This window comes from Canis lupus, chromosome 18, assembly GCF_011100685.1.
Source record: "Canis lupus familiaris isolate Mischka breed German Shepherd chromosome 18, alternate assembly UU_Cfam_GSD_1.0, whole genome shotgun sequence".
NCBI classification, from domain to species: domain Eukaryota; kingdom Metazoa; phylum Chordata; class Mammalia; order Carnivora; family Canidae; genus Canis; species Canis lupus.
Genome location: NC_049239.1, coordinates 10,979,406 through 10,995,853, shown reverse-complemented (window position 1 = coordinate 10,995,853; position 16,448 = coordinate 10,979,406). Strand labels below are relative to the sequence as shown.

General features: G+C 39.3%; 1 protein-coding gene across 2 annotated transcripts in view; it reads right to left on the bottom strand.

The window, feature by feature from the left end:
• VPS41 (VPS41 subunit of HOPS complex) overlaps window positions 1-16,448 on the bottom strand; it is a 167,783-nt gene that overhangs the window by 71,295 nt on the left and 80,040 nt on the right. For both annotated transcript variants that reach the window (XM_038562670.1, XM_038562671.1), the window contains exon 7: window positions 14,683-14,748. In XM_038562670.1, the coding sequence (XP_038418598.1) occupies window positions 14,683-14,748 (66 nt within the window). The remainder of the gene's footprint in view (window positions 1-14,682; window positions 14,749-16,448) is intronic.

Here is a 16,448-nt window from a genome sequence, read left to right as displayed (position 1 = left end):
AAAGTTGAATCAAAATGAAGAAGAATGAACTGGGGGTTGGGGCGGGGTGCATATGCTCAGAGAACCAGGTGCCCTTAACTCACTCCCTTTCTGGAAAATCCTTTAGCAGTGGGGGAATCAGTTTTGCAAATGACCCCAGAAGTCCACACCTAGATATTTATGCTCAGAAATGATCAGAAAAATGAGTAAAGAAGTATATAAAGTTATTTATAACAGCTGGGAAATGATCGAGTAAAATGTGGCAGAGCTACATCACCAAGGACTATGCATCCATGACTATACACATATGTTTATTAATGTAAAAAAGATGTTCAGGGCCCATTAAATAAAAAAGCAGATCGAAAAACAATATTAAATATGATGACCTTTAGGGATCCCTGGGTGGTGCAGCGGTTTAGCACCTGCCTTTGGCCCAGGGCGCAATCCTGGAGACCCGGGATCGAATCCGTCGGGCTCCCGGTGCACGGAGCCTGCTTCTCCCTCTGCCTATGTCTCTGCCTCTCTCTCTCTCTCTGTGACTATCATAAATTAAAAAAAAAAAAAAAAAGGATTCTCTCTCTCTCCCTCTGCCCCCCACCCCTTTAAAAAAAATAAATATGATGACCTTTAAACAAAATATGTGTACCCATATATAAAAATCTGATGGATACTTTACAAAGTAATCATAATTAAGTCTAGAAAGAGGTGATAGGAGACTTATTTTTATTTCACTAATTAGTCTGCATGGAACATGTGAATTATTTTTGTGTTAATACGTAGAGGGCTGAAAATCCATTCTCCGATTATGATAATCAGGATAATTTAAGGCAATAGTTGAAACAAAACAGTATCAACGATTCAATGAAACCTAGAGAAAGAAGGAATGTTTGAATCACAGTGAATATGTATTAGAATTTACTCACATAAACTGTAGCTACTTTTTAAATAAAACATTAACTTTAGAAAACTGTTAATGAAGTCTTGTTGCAATTCCAACCAATACCCAAACACATTCCAGTTGAGCCCTTCTGTTGCGGTCGGTGTGCTGTGGCTTACAGCAGGAAGCTGAGGCCGGCTGGACAGGCCTCCCTTTGTCTCCTGCTCCAGATCCGAGGAAAACCTCCAGCAGAGGGCAGGAAGAAAAGGAGGGAGAGAATTCTGAATTCAGCTGGTCTAATGGTTGAGTCTGACTTTCCAGAGTTCTCTTACAATAAATCTTATGTACCCTGCTCTGACATGGAATCAAAGAAACTTCTTCCATAATATTTTTATAGTACAGACGGTGCACGTCATTCTGTGCAACTGATGAGCGCTCAAGAAAAAGGTAGGGGGAGGCTAACATCCTCCTTTCTGTAAAGGAAAACAAATCTCAACTAATTTGCATCACAGTTTTAGACATGATTCATGTTATTATCTGATGTTTCTCAAATAGCAGTAGTTTCAATCAATTTTACCTTCATATTTTGTGGATGAAAAAAGAAGAAATGCTCTGTAAACAAATGGCCTCTAGGGAAGATCTTCGTTTAGAATTCTTTTATAAGTCCTCCTATTTTTTTGGCTCTGATATGTTTTAGGGTCATGCTGGTCCTATCATGGGATAAGGAATACTACAGTTTATATTGTTCAGTGGGAATCATGTATTTACTTTTCATCTCCCCCACACATGGCAAATGCATCAGGGAAAGAAACCACATCTACTTTGCTAGACGCACAGGGCGCAATAAACATTAGATACTGAGTAGGCTTCCCTGACCCTAGCAGTTTCATTCTTTCTCTTACCTTGTTTACTCACACAATTTGTTTGCTGCAGGATGAGCTGCATCACACCCCAAACCTTCCATTTACTCAGCCTTTCATTAGTGATGTCCCTAAGCAATTTTGGATACACTGGCATCTTAATGACGTGAGGCATCCTACACCTCAAATGTTGGTTCAGTTCCCTTTGCTCGGTGGCAGAGGATATAACTTGTACACAACCTATCACAAATTTGGGAAGGACTTCTAAGGTTCACCTCCCTCTATTCAGTTTAGCTGACTACAGTTCCTTCATTTCCGGGATGCCACCCGGCCTCTTGTTTGGTCTGAACGGTGTCTGTGCGACGCTCCACCATCACCACCATGCCCTCTTCTCCTGCTTGTCTAGCCCTGGCCTGCTTCTCTCTCTCTATGTCACCTCCCCTGGCCCCTGAAGCACTTATTTCTGCCTTCCCTCTCCACTACACTTTCTTCCTTACTCACGAGTCCTACTTTCCAATCCATACATAGCAGAAAACCTTAAATGGACCAGTAATCATGGAAGCATTCCCATGACTGTCCTTTGAGACTCTTTAAATTCGAGGAGGCAGCACAGGGGTGGGATTTGATTTACAGCATTCTGTGGGACCCATGGTTGTTTCACACAGGAAGGAAAAGGACCACAAAATCCACTCTCCATTTGCTTTTTTGATCCTAATCTATGGGAATTTCAAGCCGAAACACCCCGTCTGGCAGGAATGCCAAGGAAAGTTCTGCTTCAGTGACTTCAGAAAAGATAAGCTGCTTTTCTTACAAAGAGTCTACACTAATTTAACTATAGCAAAACTATCTGCCTGTATTTCACTGACATTTAATAAAATCTATTTCTTTCTTCTAGTCATAAAACTGCCTAGAGACCTACTGAGCATGAATGTTCTACAAAATATTTTAGAGGGTAACTCATTGCGTGAGCTACCTTTAAAAGCAGCTGGCTAATTTATTTGGTTCATCTTCCACATCCCATAATATTGAATTGTCATTATCACAATACTGAGAGCAATTTAAGCTCAATGGGAGCTAAGTACATAGAAAGGAAAAACTGTTTCCAAGAGGTCTATTTTTTGTTGGAGAAAGTATTCTAGGGCTTTATTTCCCATAAATCCACATTCTGGCAGTCAGCACTCTTGGTACTTATATTTCAATAGGAGCCCTCACATCCTCAGCAATATACTTTATTCTCCTATGCTTTGTGCTGATAAATCTATCTAGTACTTTGCTACACTGGAGTGGTAAGGATGCACATCCCAGAATCTCCCACACATGGGGCGTGATTCCTATCGTGCTGTAATAAAGCCACCGATTCTGGCAACATAACACCTGTCATTACCTATCGTCCACTCTTCCTTGATGGAGGAAAGGGAGTATGATCGGCCCCTTTTTAATCATCTTGTGATCTTTCAAGTATATAAATCACCTGAGTCCGTTAGGCTTCCTAAACACCAGCGGCATTGCTTGCTCTGAGGCAGACAAGGGTATAGGGAAGAGTGGGCAGTGGGGAAAGCCCATAGGCGTGTCCTGGAAAGCAGGTGCATTACTGCAGGAAGGACCGAGGGGCTTAGAGAAAACAGACTCCATAAAGATAAGACATCAGACTACAGAAGATGCTGGAGCTCAAGGGAAAAAGAGAAATACAGAAATAAAAGGAAAAACCCAGCAAGTTAGAACACGCCCAAGTAGACTTAGTAGAAATGGAGAAATGGCAAAATGATGCGCAGGACCTGTCCTGGAAGCATTTAAAAATCCAAAGTTGGAAAGGATTAGAAATGAAATTTAAAAAGTCAAGAAAGCAGGCAGCCTGGGTGGCTCAGCGGTTTAGCGCTGCCTTCAGCCCAGGGCGTGACCCCAGGGTCCTGGGATTGAGTCCCATGTCAGACTCCCTGCATGGAGCCTGCTTCTCCCTCTGCCTGTGTCTCTGCCTCTCTCTGTGTCTCTCATAAATAAATTAATTAAAAATCTTAAAAATAAATAAAAGTCAAGAAAACAAGAGAGACAAAATTAGCACAGAGAAGATCTGGGATGGGTTTGGCTGCTGACGACAGACAGGAGTCCTGGATATGAATAGAGGTCAGGGTGACCAAGAGTGGAACAACTGGTGCCTCTGTATTGCTTCCTGCTTTGGCCCAGGACCAGAGTTTTAAAACACACAGCTTTCCCAGACGCGATCAAGAAAGAACATAAAGCACGTAGGAAGAGAAAGAGCATTTCCCAGATAGAGTACTGCTTAAATTCAGGGATGATGTGCTGGACGAATTGTAATCCTTCAATCTCCTTTCCCTTAAAGTAATTTAACATGTTTAAAAGAGGTTAAATAACGGCCCCAAACTGCTATGACAGGAAATCTCTGTACACAGATTTCCAGAGCCTGACAGACCACTTGCTTCTGAGTGATGTTTGAGTAAACGCCATGCCAATGCAACACAGGTTTTGGACAAGCCCTTGAAGTTAACCAATCCCGTGAAAACTAGGTAGACAGAACACCACTTTGGAATTTAAAAAACACCCTACCAACACAAGGAATTTAAGAAACACCCTACCAAGCTACAGGTTCAATGAGAACAGAAGAAGCTAAATGCTAAAGGTACCACATAGGAGCAGTTTCCTTTACATTAACATACTGGTGATGACAGATAGACATAGATCTGTGTACCCATCTATATGGGTTTAGCATTAAATGTGGCCACATGTGCGGTAGGCTCCTATTTAAGCCAGCAATCTGCAATGTCTGCATATGCATACGCTCTTTAAGATTACATCTGCTGGGCTGGGTTTAAGGTTGGACCCCTTTAGCAGAAGCGAAAACACAAAAGTCATCCACTGGGTGATTAAACTTGAATTAATGGTCTGTGTGATGCACAACGATCTCTCACTTTAACTACGCATAATCTCAGTTACAGAATACTGGAGGGACATCTTCGCATGGTGGGGATTATGAAAGAGAAATAAAGAAACTGCCAAGTCTTGAGTAGCAGAAAAAGTCACCTCAACACACAGGTTTATGTATTTGAACAAGTATTTCACCCAATTCAAAGTAAAGCAGAAGAGGAAAATATAAAGATCAGGCCACCATCTACAGAAGAAACCAAGTCAACTGAACTTGCCTTTAACAGGGCACACTGGTCTGTCCTTGACAGCCTCTGTGCATGTGGCAGAGCTGATGGTTTGAGGGCAGACTCACATCTCTGTAGGAGCTTATATGTGTCCTGTTTTTACAGGCTTCAGTGTCTACTCTACAGTCTCATTACGACTTCTATATAATGCCTCCCTGGGAACAAGAATAATTATTCCAGATTTAGCCAAAATTGGAGAAAAGGCTGCAGGCTATTCAGTAAGCAGCAATAATTTGTGCTCAAACTGACAATAAATATCAAATGGACAGTCTTCATTGTCCTGGGTTCTATGGTAATATTAAAAGGTGCCCCAAGCAAAGAATACAGTCAGACAAATCACAAAGGAAGATATATAAGTGGCCAGTAAATTAAAATGTTCGAAATTGCTAATAATTTAAAGAAGTTACAAAATAGAACGGACTATCTTCTTTGTATATCAAATTTGGCAAAGAATATGTGGTGAACAGGTAGTTTCATACATGGCTGGTGTAAATTGGTATGTTTTCTCAAATGCAACTTAGGTGGTGGTATGCATCTAGAGCCTAAAAAATAATCATGATCTCTCCACTCAGTAATCCCAATCCTGAAAATTAGCTCTGGAAAAAAAATTAAAAAGCATAGTGCAAGTTCATGCCCAATGGTTTCTAGCTTCATGACACCATGATTTACAATAACTAAAACCTAGATACAACCTAATTGTCCAATAATATGAGAATGGTTAAGAAAAATTAAACAGATCAATAGGATGGAATACTACATAACCATTAAAGAATGTCTGAGTTAAGATTAGACTTCAACAATGCGGGGAATTCCATGTGATCTGCAATGTTAAGTTAAAAAGAGATCCAAAATAGTTGAGATTACTTTATACCTTCTTTTATTATTGCTTTTTCTTATTATAAAAGTAATGTATGTTTTTTTTAAGATTTATTCATTTATTTAATAGCGAGAAAGTGTATATAAGCACAAGCAGTGGAGAGGGGCAAAGGGAGAAGCAGACTCCCTGCTGAGCAGGGAACCTGGGGTGGGGCTTGATCCCAGGACCCTGGGATCATGACCCAAGCCAAAAGGCAGAGGCTTAACTGACTAGATACCCAGGTGCCCCAGTAATGTATGTTTTCTTTAATAAAAAAAAAAAAAAAAAAAAAAAGGCAGAAAAATGCCAATGAAGGCCAAAAAGAACACTCATAATCCTGCTCAAATATTATTAATATCACTAATAATTTCATAGGTGGCCTTATACAAATATTAATATATACATAATTTTATTTCTATAAAAAAATCAGACTATACATATATTTTTGTAACATATCTCAATAGAAGCAGTTTAGCAAATGTTGGGCATTTTATTTGTTGCAACTGAGAAAAAGAAAAGCAGACATCCAGGAGGTGGCCGAGCACTCACAGCTAGGCCCTGGTGCTCTCTGGGTGAACATAAACAATTTCACAGAACACCAACATCAGATAAGGCCTTGTGACCATGAAAGATCAGGACAAAAACAAGACCACTCCATAATCAGATCTGAACACAGCCAAAATACGAACATTTTCCAAGTCACATAAATGATCAAGTATCTCCCCACCCTGGCTAAAATGAGAGACCGTTGTGTTTTTGTTTTTGTTTTTTTTTACAAATTATATTTTTAAGCCTTGATTCTTTCCTTCTCCTAGATAAGATTTATTAACATACCCAATGGTAGAATTACTCCTGCTTCCAGAAAGCATCCAATCTAGAATGAAGCGCTGCTCCCTAAAGTCTCTCCCAATCACCTCTCACCAGCCCAAACCTGAGAATTCCTTATAACACTCCATAGTCTTATATCTGGTGGTCTTTGGCTGCAGGGCACTGACACGGCTAATTCACTATTGTTAGACCTTTAATTTATTCCAATTTTCACTGTTACAAGTATCAAAGAGGAATAGAGGCTGGAACTGAATAGAAAACGGAAAGGAAACAAACAATAGGGGAGAAAGTGCAAGGTGAAGGGGTGCAAAATTATCCCACCGTGATACACACATACATTTGACAATACAAACATAACATATGGACATATGTACACGTTCTTCCATCTCAAAGACTTGGAACACTCATTTTCCTACAAAATCACCATTCTGATTAATGGTCTAACAGACTAATTGCTTTCCACCAACAGCATTCCACTCATCTACTTTTGGAAATACATGGCACGCCCTTCCCAAAATCCAGGTACTATGTGTTCATGATTCCTAATGTGGACCTGACACAAAGTTGTGTTCAGGGAGGAGATGTGGGCCAAAGAGTCTCATGACATGACTATGATTCAGTTTGCACTGGTGATGCCAAACCTACAATAGTTGCAATTATGACTCTCTGCTTTAACAGCCTTATCTTAAAAAAAGAAAAAGCTCCAAATTTAACGATGGTACTGATACAGCTTTTATAAAGAGACAGAAAGACACCACCTCTCAGGGTTCAAGACAGTGAAGGTATTAAACCCCATAAGCAAACATGATGAGCAATCTGAACTAGGTAATTATTCTTACACAGTCATTAACTATTCAAAATACTTAAAAAAAAAAATCACAGCACTCTCAGCACGCAGAGGAAGATATTTTCAGTAAGGAGCAAAGGATGGTTTGATTGCTCCAGGAAGACAGATGGTAAGTTTTACATTGGAATTCAGGGGGAAGCTACAAACAATATGGAAATATCACATATGGAAAAGTGAGCTGAACTCATTAAAGAAAAAAGGCTTCTACTGTCAACAGCGTTTTGACAGATATGAAACAAGAGAGATCACGGAAGAAAATGAAACTGCCATGGATCCATCCCAAGGACTGTGGGAACCCTGCATGTTGACATCAAAAAAGCAATTAATATTTGAGACAAATGAACTTGATTTTGAAAGCAGTGAAGAATGCCTATTTTTGACATTGAAATGATTTCTACTTTAAGAATTGGATTTCTATTTTCAGCTTCAGCTGGTTCAGTATATACAGAAAACATGCCCAAGTATATGTTTACCACACAGCTATTTCATAACTTGGTTTTACATACCCCAAAACTGTTTGTGAAGGTTATACATGTGTTGTACTTCCTATTAACAGGTGGTTTTTAATCAATTTTGGGATGTTTAGAGCATTAAATAATTTCTCATAATGGGACCAATTTAAAACACAGTACTTGAAGAAATGAAGGTATTTTATGTATAAATGGTTCCACATGCAACCACCAGGATATAAATTTGGTAGTTGCCTGTGAAGTAATGTGTGACAAATGTTTGCACGTCTAAAGCTGCTATCTGACCACCTGTAGAAATACCATCCTTGAGATCCACTGGACAACAGACCAAGCAGGGTAACTGACAGTCGAATCCCTTTTAGGCCCAAGAACCCTGGCTCTGACCTCAGGAGAAGATAGCCAACATGAAAGGAAGACCTCTCCATGTCACATTTAGTGGTTCACTGGGCTGTCGGGATTCTAAAAAAGATCTGCATTAGTACAAAAAGCAGCTCTGTTAAATCCCCTTCCAGAAAAGATTCGGAACACAATCTAGACAAAAAGAAAAATGAATGTAATCTGAATCTGCAGATCACTGTTGGAAACTTACAGAAGCTAGCTGATGTTACACACCCGCCCTTCAGGTAAAACCTGCCACAAGCCTTCAGCGCTGAACAGTGAAATGCTTCTCATTTCATGCACACAGACCCTTTCCTTGTTTGCGAACTGACATTTTCTAGCTTACAAAGCAACCTGTCCCTGCGGCCAGGTCCCCTCATTCTATCCCACCACAATGCCAAACAGCTGACTATCTCGTTTCTAAAAATGAACTTGGCTGCAAACAGCACTGTGACAATTTAATAATTTGTCAGTCGTAGAACAAACTATTATGAAGTGTATTTCAGAGTTCAAAGGTAAAGGTCATAGGAAGCTAAAGTTTATCTGCTGACAGAGAAAGTTTAGCAATTAAAAAAAAAAAAAAACCTAGGTAAGATCTGCTTGACAGACTTATTTCTAAAATAGAAACCTCATTGCTATGCTCATGTATTAGAATTTTTGCTACACAAGAGGTTACACTTTTTTAAAAATCCATAGGTTCACGTGTCTGAAAGCTCTCTCCAATGGCACTTTTAAGAAATGTGCCTTTTCTTTCCTTTTTCTTTTCTCCCAACATGAAAACAAAACAGAATTTAGAATAAGCTTTTTATGCTCATGTGTCAAGCAGTGGAGACCATAAATCCAGCTATGGCATTCAACTACTGAGAAGTTACCTTGAAAACCTAAAATAAAAGTTTATGCCAAATAGAACTATAGCCTCCTCTTCCTACTCCCTGGTGTATAAGGAGCTATCTCTAAAGACCAAAACAGCCAGAACCTTAAAAGGGAAATATCAACAAATGTGTCAAACTACAGACTCAAGTTTTTTCTGCTATGTTGCTGTTTTGTGGGGTTATTCTGAACTGTTTGTTCCAATTACTTGAAAAAAATGTTTTTATAGGAATTATGATTTTAAATAAAATGAGAACAACTAAAATAGTAAATTAGGCATCGCTTTTAATTTTTCCTGTGAATATCCCACTGTAGGGCTTCCATTTTCCAAATTTTGTTTCTCTAGTCCCTGTGCTACTTTCACCAATGCTTACAGAAGTTGGCATATAATTCAAAGACTCATTTAGCTGTCAGTCTAAGGAAGATCGGTGTTCTTAAGGGTTAAGAATGCTTCTATTCCAGATTTCACCTTCATCTGGCTAGAATAATTTCTCTTTCAAAGGCAGAAGATCATAACCTCTCAGTTAATGCAATATTTGTCTTTACTCTCTTTTCTCTCTATAGGATCTGCCATCTGCCCTAATCAGAGAAGTCTCGAGATCTACGATATATGATTATCGCAGTCTTATCACCATTTGCTAAATGCTCGACTCTTCAAACTTGCTCTGCTTAGTTTACAGTGCTAGATGAAAATTGCAGTTGGAAAGATCAGAGTTACAACTGGGCCAATGTCATCTTGTGTTTCTTATTTTTCAAAGGTACAAAATGCCATAACTTTGTTATGAAGCAAGCAGATCTTCCTAAAAACCTGCCAACACTTTCAAGATGAAAATGATCATGTCACAGTAGTGACCCCCCTTTAATGTCACCTTCTCAAAGCTTTTTCATTTTTAAAATCAAGGATACATTCCTTAATGAAATCAGAAATATTCCCTGAAATATTTTCAAATAAATAAATGTGTTTTATAACAAAACACATTAATGCCAAAATCATGGAGCATAAGTGATCTTTAAAAGTGCATACCAGGGGCACCTGGGTGGCTTAGTTGGTTAAGTGTTTGCCTTTGGCTCAGGTCACGATCCTGGGGTTCTGGGTAGAGCCTTCCACCTGGGCATCCTGCTCAGCAGGGAGTCTGCTTCTCCCTCTCTCTCTGCCCCTCCTCTCTGGTTTTTTTCTCTCTCTCAAATAAATAAACAAAATCCTTTAACAAAAACAATTTTTTTTTAATAAAAGTACCATATACACACAGAAGCAAGAAATAGCTCCAGGGATTTCTGCAAACCATACCAAACTCATGCACATTTTGGAAACCTCTGGTTATTTAACTGCATACGGAGAGGTCATTACAGTTTATTGAACAAACACTACTTTTTTACTGCTTAATAAATACATATTTATATAAGCAACTTAATGGATCCAGGGAAATCAGTCGATAGTTTGTACAAGTCCCTAAATGGAAGACACATTTACATAGCAATGTTTCTTAAGCCTCTAACACACATAAGAGAAATTATAACAGCTTTTTAAAGAGCAGCTAATTTGTTAGTCATCACACAAATAATTACAGCAAAATTAGTGACTCTAAAACCTAAAAAGGGTATTGGCACAAGGATAAATATACATAGATCAAGAAAACTGAGAGACCAGAAAAAAATTCTAACATTTATGATTACGTGATTTTTGACAGAGGCCAAGACAATGGCAAAAAAAAAAAAAAAAAAAAAATCATCTTTTCAACAAACAAGGCTGGAACAAATAGATATCCATATGTAAAAGAATGAGCCTGGACTCTTCCTCACACCATACACAAAATTAACTCAAAGAAATTCTAGACCTAAATTTAAGAGTTAGAACTACAAGAGTCTTAGAAAAAAAACACAGGCATAAATCTTCATGACCTTAGATCAGGCAATGATTTTTTAGATACAACACCAAAAATATAAGTGTCCAAAAAAAAGGGCAGGGTGGGTTAATGGGACTTCATTGAAATCTAATATTTTGATACCTCACAGATACCATAAGTAAAGTGAAAAGACAGGTCACAGACTGGGAGAAAATATTTGCAAATCACGCACTGATAAAAGGCATGGATATACAATATATAAAAAAATTTTTTCACAGGTATATAATAAAAAAACAAAGAGCCCAATCCAAAAATGAGTAAAGAATCCAAAGAGACATTTCTCCAAAGAAGATATACAAATGGCCAATAAGCACATGAAAAGATGCTCAACATCATGGACAATGGAAATCACAACAATAATGAGATACTAGGGATGCCTGGGTGGCTTAATGGTTGAGCGTCTCCCTTCGGCTCAGGGCATGATCCTGGGGGTCCTGGTATCAAGTCCTGTATCAGGCTCCCCACAGGGAGCCTGCTTCTCCCTCAGCCTGTGTCTCTACCTCTCTGTGTCTCTCATGAATGAATAAATAAAATCTTTAAAAAATAATAATAATGAGATACCACTTCATACTCAGATGGCTATAATCAAAAAGACAGATAAAAATGAATGTTGGTGAGAGTATGGAGAAACTGAGGCCTTCATATATTGCTAATGAGTATGTACAATGGTGCAGCCACTTTGGAAAAGTGTGACAACTGAATAATATACTTTAAACTTTATGATATGCAAATTATATATCAATAAAGCTATTAAAAATCTTAAAAATTGATCTAGTATCACTTACAATGACATGTGTAATCATATGCTTCTTCACATCAAAATTCTTCACACATGTACTTTTATCAATCCCAATATACTGAGTCCTTTATATAATACATTAGCCCTTTTGTGTGTTTTTTGTTTTAAATTACTTTAATCCAAAAATTCTAATCAGGTCCATATGACCTGATTTGTTTTTATTTTACTTATCTTTCTTATGTACATATAATTAAACATCTTTTTGTGCTTGAGAAGAAATGTCTACAGATGCCTTTCTGGAGAAATGAATAGGAAAAAAGAATCAGAATGCTTTCTTGTAGAACAATATTGTCAGATACAGAACTAATTGTCAAGTAGTCAATGATAACCAGAGATGAACCAAACTCCTAATGTTCTTGTCCTTTAAGCATTTGGTAAATTTCACTTATACTGCCCATCACAATGTTCATCTTTGTATAAATTCCATTGTTTCCCATATTAGCTCACCCACAATGAAGACTGGACTATTCAGTTGTCTGCACAATGCTCCTATATCTACTCAATGAGCTCTGACCCAAATAGCCACGTTCACACAATCCTTCCTAGAGATGTCTATAAAGGATATCAAACGCTAAGTATAAGGATGAAGAATACACAATCGACACAGTTCACCCAGGCATCCTGCAAACTGACAAGCCATCCATGTAGTATTACTACTGTGGCAAACTTGATGAGACTCCTTGTATCCTCACAGTATAAAAGCAATTACCAGACTTCATGAATAACCGAGTTAAGAACTCAAATTAACACAGAAAAATTCCACCTTCAGATTCTGAGTACTATCACTCAGACACTGCCACTCATTTTATCTCTATGCTCTTCTATACCAATGCCTTCAAGAAATAGAGGTCAACTGTAAAACTTCTAACTCCTAAAATTAGAAACTGGAACACAAAACTGCATCCTATGCTAGAAAAACACTTAAACCAAAGTGATTTATCAATTTTAAGTATATGAGGGATTATTAGTAAGAAGGCAACTGAGGGTGCCTGGGTGGCTCAGTTAATTAAGCATCTCCCTTTAGCTCAGGTCATGATTCTGGTTCCTGGGACAGAACCCTGCATTGGGCTCCCTGCTCAGCGGGACTCTGCTACTCCCTCTCCCTCTGCTGCTCCCTCTCCCTCTCAAATAAATAAAATCTTTAAAAAGGGAAAAAAAAGAGAGAGAGAGAGAGAGAGAGAGAGAGAAGACAACTGAAGCAGGTTCTCCAGTCCCAGTCAAGCCTTCAGAGGACAGCATCCCCAGCCAAAAATGCAGACTGAAGCCTAGGGAGACTCAGAGGAAGCACTACAGAAGCAAACCACTCTGTAATTTCTCAACTGTGAGACAGTAAAAGTTTGTTGTTTTAAGCCACTTAAAAGAACAAACACACAAGAAAACACTACGTATTCTTTATCTCCACTCAGTTTTAAATAAAAATGCACTGGTTTAAATTATAGCTGAGTGAGTTTATGCTATAGCTCTCCTAAAATTTCTTAACTAGAAAAGCATGCAATAAAGAAATACTTTAATAAGAGGAATTTTAAAGCTATTCTTCCTGAGGTCAACAAAGACAAGTAAGATAGTTGTTTTGTTTTGTTTTTCCAAGAAGTGAATCAGCTGCAGATCTAAGCTAGAGAATGTTAGATTGAATGGGTAATTCCCACTGATTGATCCCACAGACATTTTTATGGGAGGCTGATGAAGTACAGCCTAAGGATAAGCATGAGCTGGGGGATGGGAAGCTGGCCGGCTCCCAACAAGAAATCAGAGCTGGTGCAAAGTTGGCTTCATGCTGTGGAGAGGAATCGGGATCTCCAGGACCTGCCATTCAACCATTACAATGAGCTAAAACCAGTGCTTGAAAAACACTAGGTAATGACCAGTATGCTTTCCTGCCCAATCAGTCTGATACAGCAAACCAAAGGAAAACAACAGATAACCACCATAAAACATTCAAATACCATTTGGCAGCTGAGCCTCAAGGTAGCCAGTCCGTAGGTATACAGTGCTACAGAAAGAACCACAGACCACCTCATTTTCACGGAGCGCTAAACTAGATATGAAATAATATTTGGCATTCCAGTACAGTGACAGCATTTTTGTTATAAAAATGGGTTTAAAAAATCACTGGCTAATAAAAATAGAAAAAAAAAAACAAAACAAAACTTGGACTTATTTTCCAGAAGCAGAAAGATTCTTTTAGAATTTATTGTATCTCTATACAAACGAGTAAATGTACAAAAGGAATACTTTATTCTCTCTCTCCTTTTTTTTTTTTTTAAGATTTTATTTATTTGAGAGAGAGCACAAGCAGGGGGAGTGGCAGAGGGAGAGGGAGAAGCAGGCTCCCAACTGCTGATACGAAGCTCGACCTCAGGACCTGGGATCATAGCCTGAGCCAAAGGCAGACACTTAACCAACTGAGCCTGAGCCCCTAGTGGGCACCCCCTACTCTCTTTTTTAAAAATAGCACTTCATTAAGATAATGAAATATGCCAGAAACAGGTCAGAAAAAAAAAAAGCCATAATCGTTCTAAAACTTTATGAAAGCCTGCAAGAAACTTCCACAACAGGTAAAAACATGAGTTTAATTGCTCTTTTGTTATTTTTAAATGCTACTTTTTTGTTTGTGGAAGGGACATTTCAAAGCACTAGATGACAGCTCTGTTTTTCTTGCCCTATATCTACTCCAAAGGATGATCAGTGAGAGGCACTGAGGTCCCATCTCCCCCAAGGGATAATGGTCTTACAATTTCACCACAATTGTCTTTCTCAAAATTTCTCCTAACGAATAGTTAGACATTAAAAATATTATGGATAAATAAAAAGCCCCAAGACTGCACATAATGGAAGACACAAAGCACTTACCTTCTTCCCTCCAGTCACAAACTGCTTGCAGCTGGATTTCACGAAATGGGGGTGCACAGCAATGATCTGCAAAGGAACAAGAACCCATCACTGATTTAGGAGTCACAGTGAGAGCACAGAATGAAACTCCTTTACACATTACAGGTAGCATGATCTAAAAATTATCCTGATAGCTAGGTAAGAAGAAATCTATGCAGGTAATAGCCTAAGACTGATGAAGTCTGAGTTTTGCTCTTTGGTAAAAAGACTTCTCCTGTGAAGCCAGGTCAAAGCTGAACGATGAGAGTGAATTAGCTCTAGTTTCTGGCTGAGTAAAGGACTCTGAGTGGGCACCTCTTCCTTAAGATCAATCAAGGCAACAAGATGTCACAAATGCTTGTAACTGAATATGATGCATGGGAGAAATCCAGAAAAAGCCAACTAATTCCTTGTCCCAGATGCCTTCCAATGATCTGAGGGCACCCACGTTGAACAGGTGGGGGAGTGTGACCTCCAATACACGTGGAGAGGAGGGGTCACTCGGAGGCCCTGGCAGTGGGAAAGCTAACAGAGCTGTAGGACCCCAGCGACAGAGCTGACCAAGCAGGACCTCCCCTTGGCCCTGCAGCCCAAGTGGTCCCCCCCCCACACCCATGCTCACTGGCTGTCCACTCAGCCAATCTCCTCCCAGCCCCTTTCAGGGGTTTCTCCACAGGCTGCTCCTCCCTCATCACTGTCTACTTCATTTACCCTGACTTTTCTGGAAGGTTTGGGGGCTCCCCTCAGCGCAAGCTCATCCTCGTGGCTCCTCCTTTGTGGTTGTGCGTCTGCATATACTCTTACCACCTTGTTCCAAAACCACTGTAATTGCTAATACATCTTGGTTTTTTTCTAACCTAACATAACAAGCACTTTTGGGCATTAAAAGAAAAGTCACACAACTGTACCTTCACAACTTTTAACTAGATGCCATTTTATATTCTTATTGACTAATACATTCCCATCCTCCAATGGAACTGATTCCACCTCCTACACTGTCATTGTTTGGGCTTTAGGCATATGCTGCCATCTTTCTCCAACCATTCCTGCCTCCCAGGCTAGCCCTGCTTCCCTCCAACACTGTCCTAATCCACCCTGGAAACGAACTGAGTCATTGACACATTCTTAACATCTCTCATGAGAGTCCTCTTACCTCCCTTATAATGCATAACTCTAGAGAGCAACTTATTCCAGATATCCCCTATGTTCCTTGACCACATTATGTCAGCCTTTTCTTCTCTTCAGCTGTAAGAAACCAAGGCCTCCTGGGTCACTGCTCTTAACAGCAGCTCCTACAGGGCCCAAGTGGGCGGTATGTAGGCTCGGTCTCACTAACAGAGGCAGGAGGACTCTTTCCTACCTAGGTCACTCTCCCTCCCTACGTGGTCGAATCCATTCCCCAGCACTGCCCAGCTAAGTATTCTTTGCTCTTTATTTGCAATCTTTACTCCTCTGCTGATTTTTTTTTTTTTTTTTTTTGCCATCAACTAAAGCATGACTGGCAGGAATCAGGCCAGGACAACGCCCTGCTCTCCTACTGGATGATCTCTCTTCTCCATCACCAAATTCTTCAGGAAAAAAAAGTTTACACTGGTTGTTTCTACTGCTTCATCTACAATTTCTCCCTTCCTTTCCTTCCTTCCTTTCCTTTCCTTCCTTCTTTCTTTTTTCCTTTCCTTTTTCCTTTCCTTTCCTTCTTTCAATTTTATGTATTAATCTGAGAGAGAGAGAGAGAGAGACCATAAGCT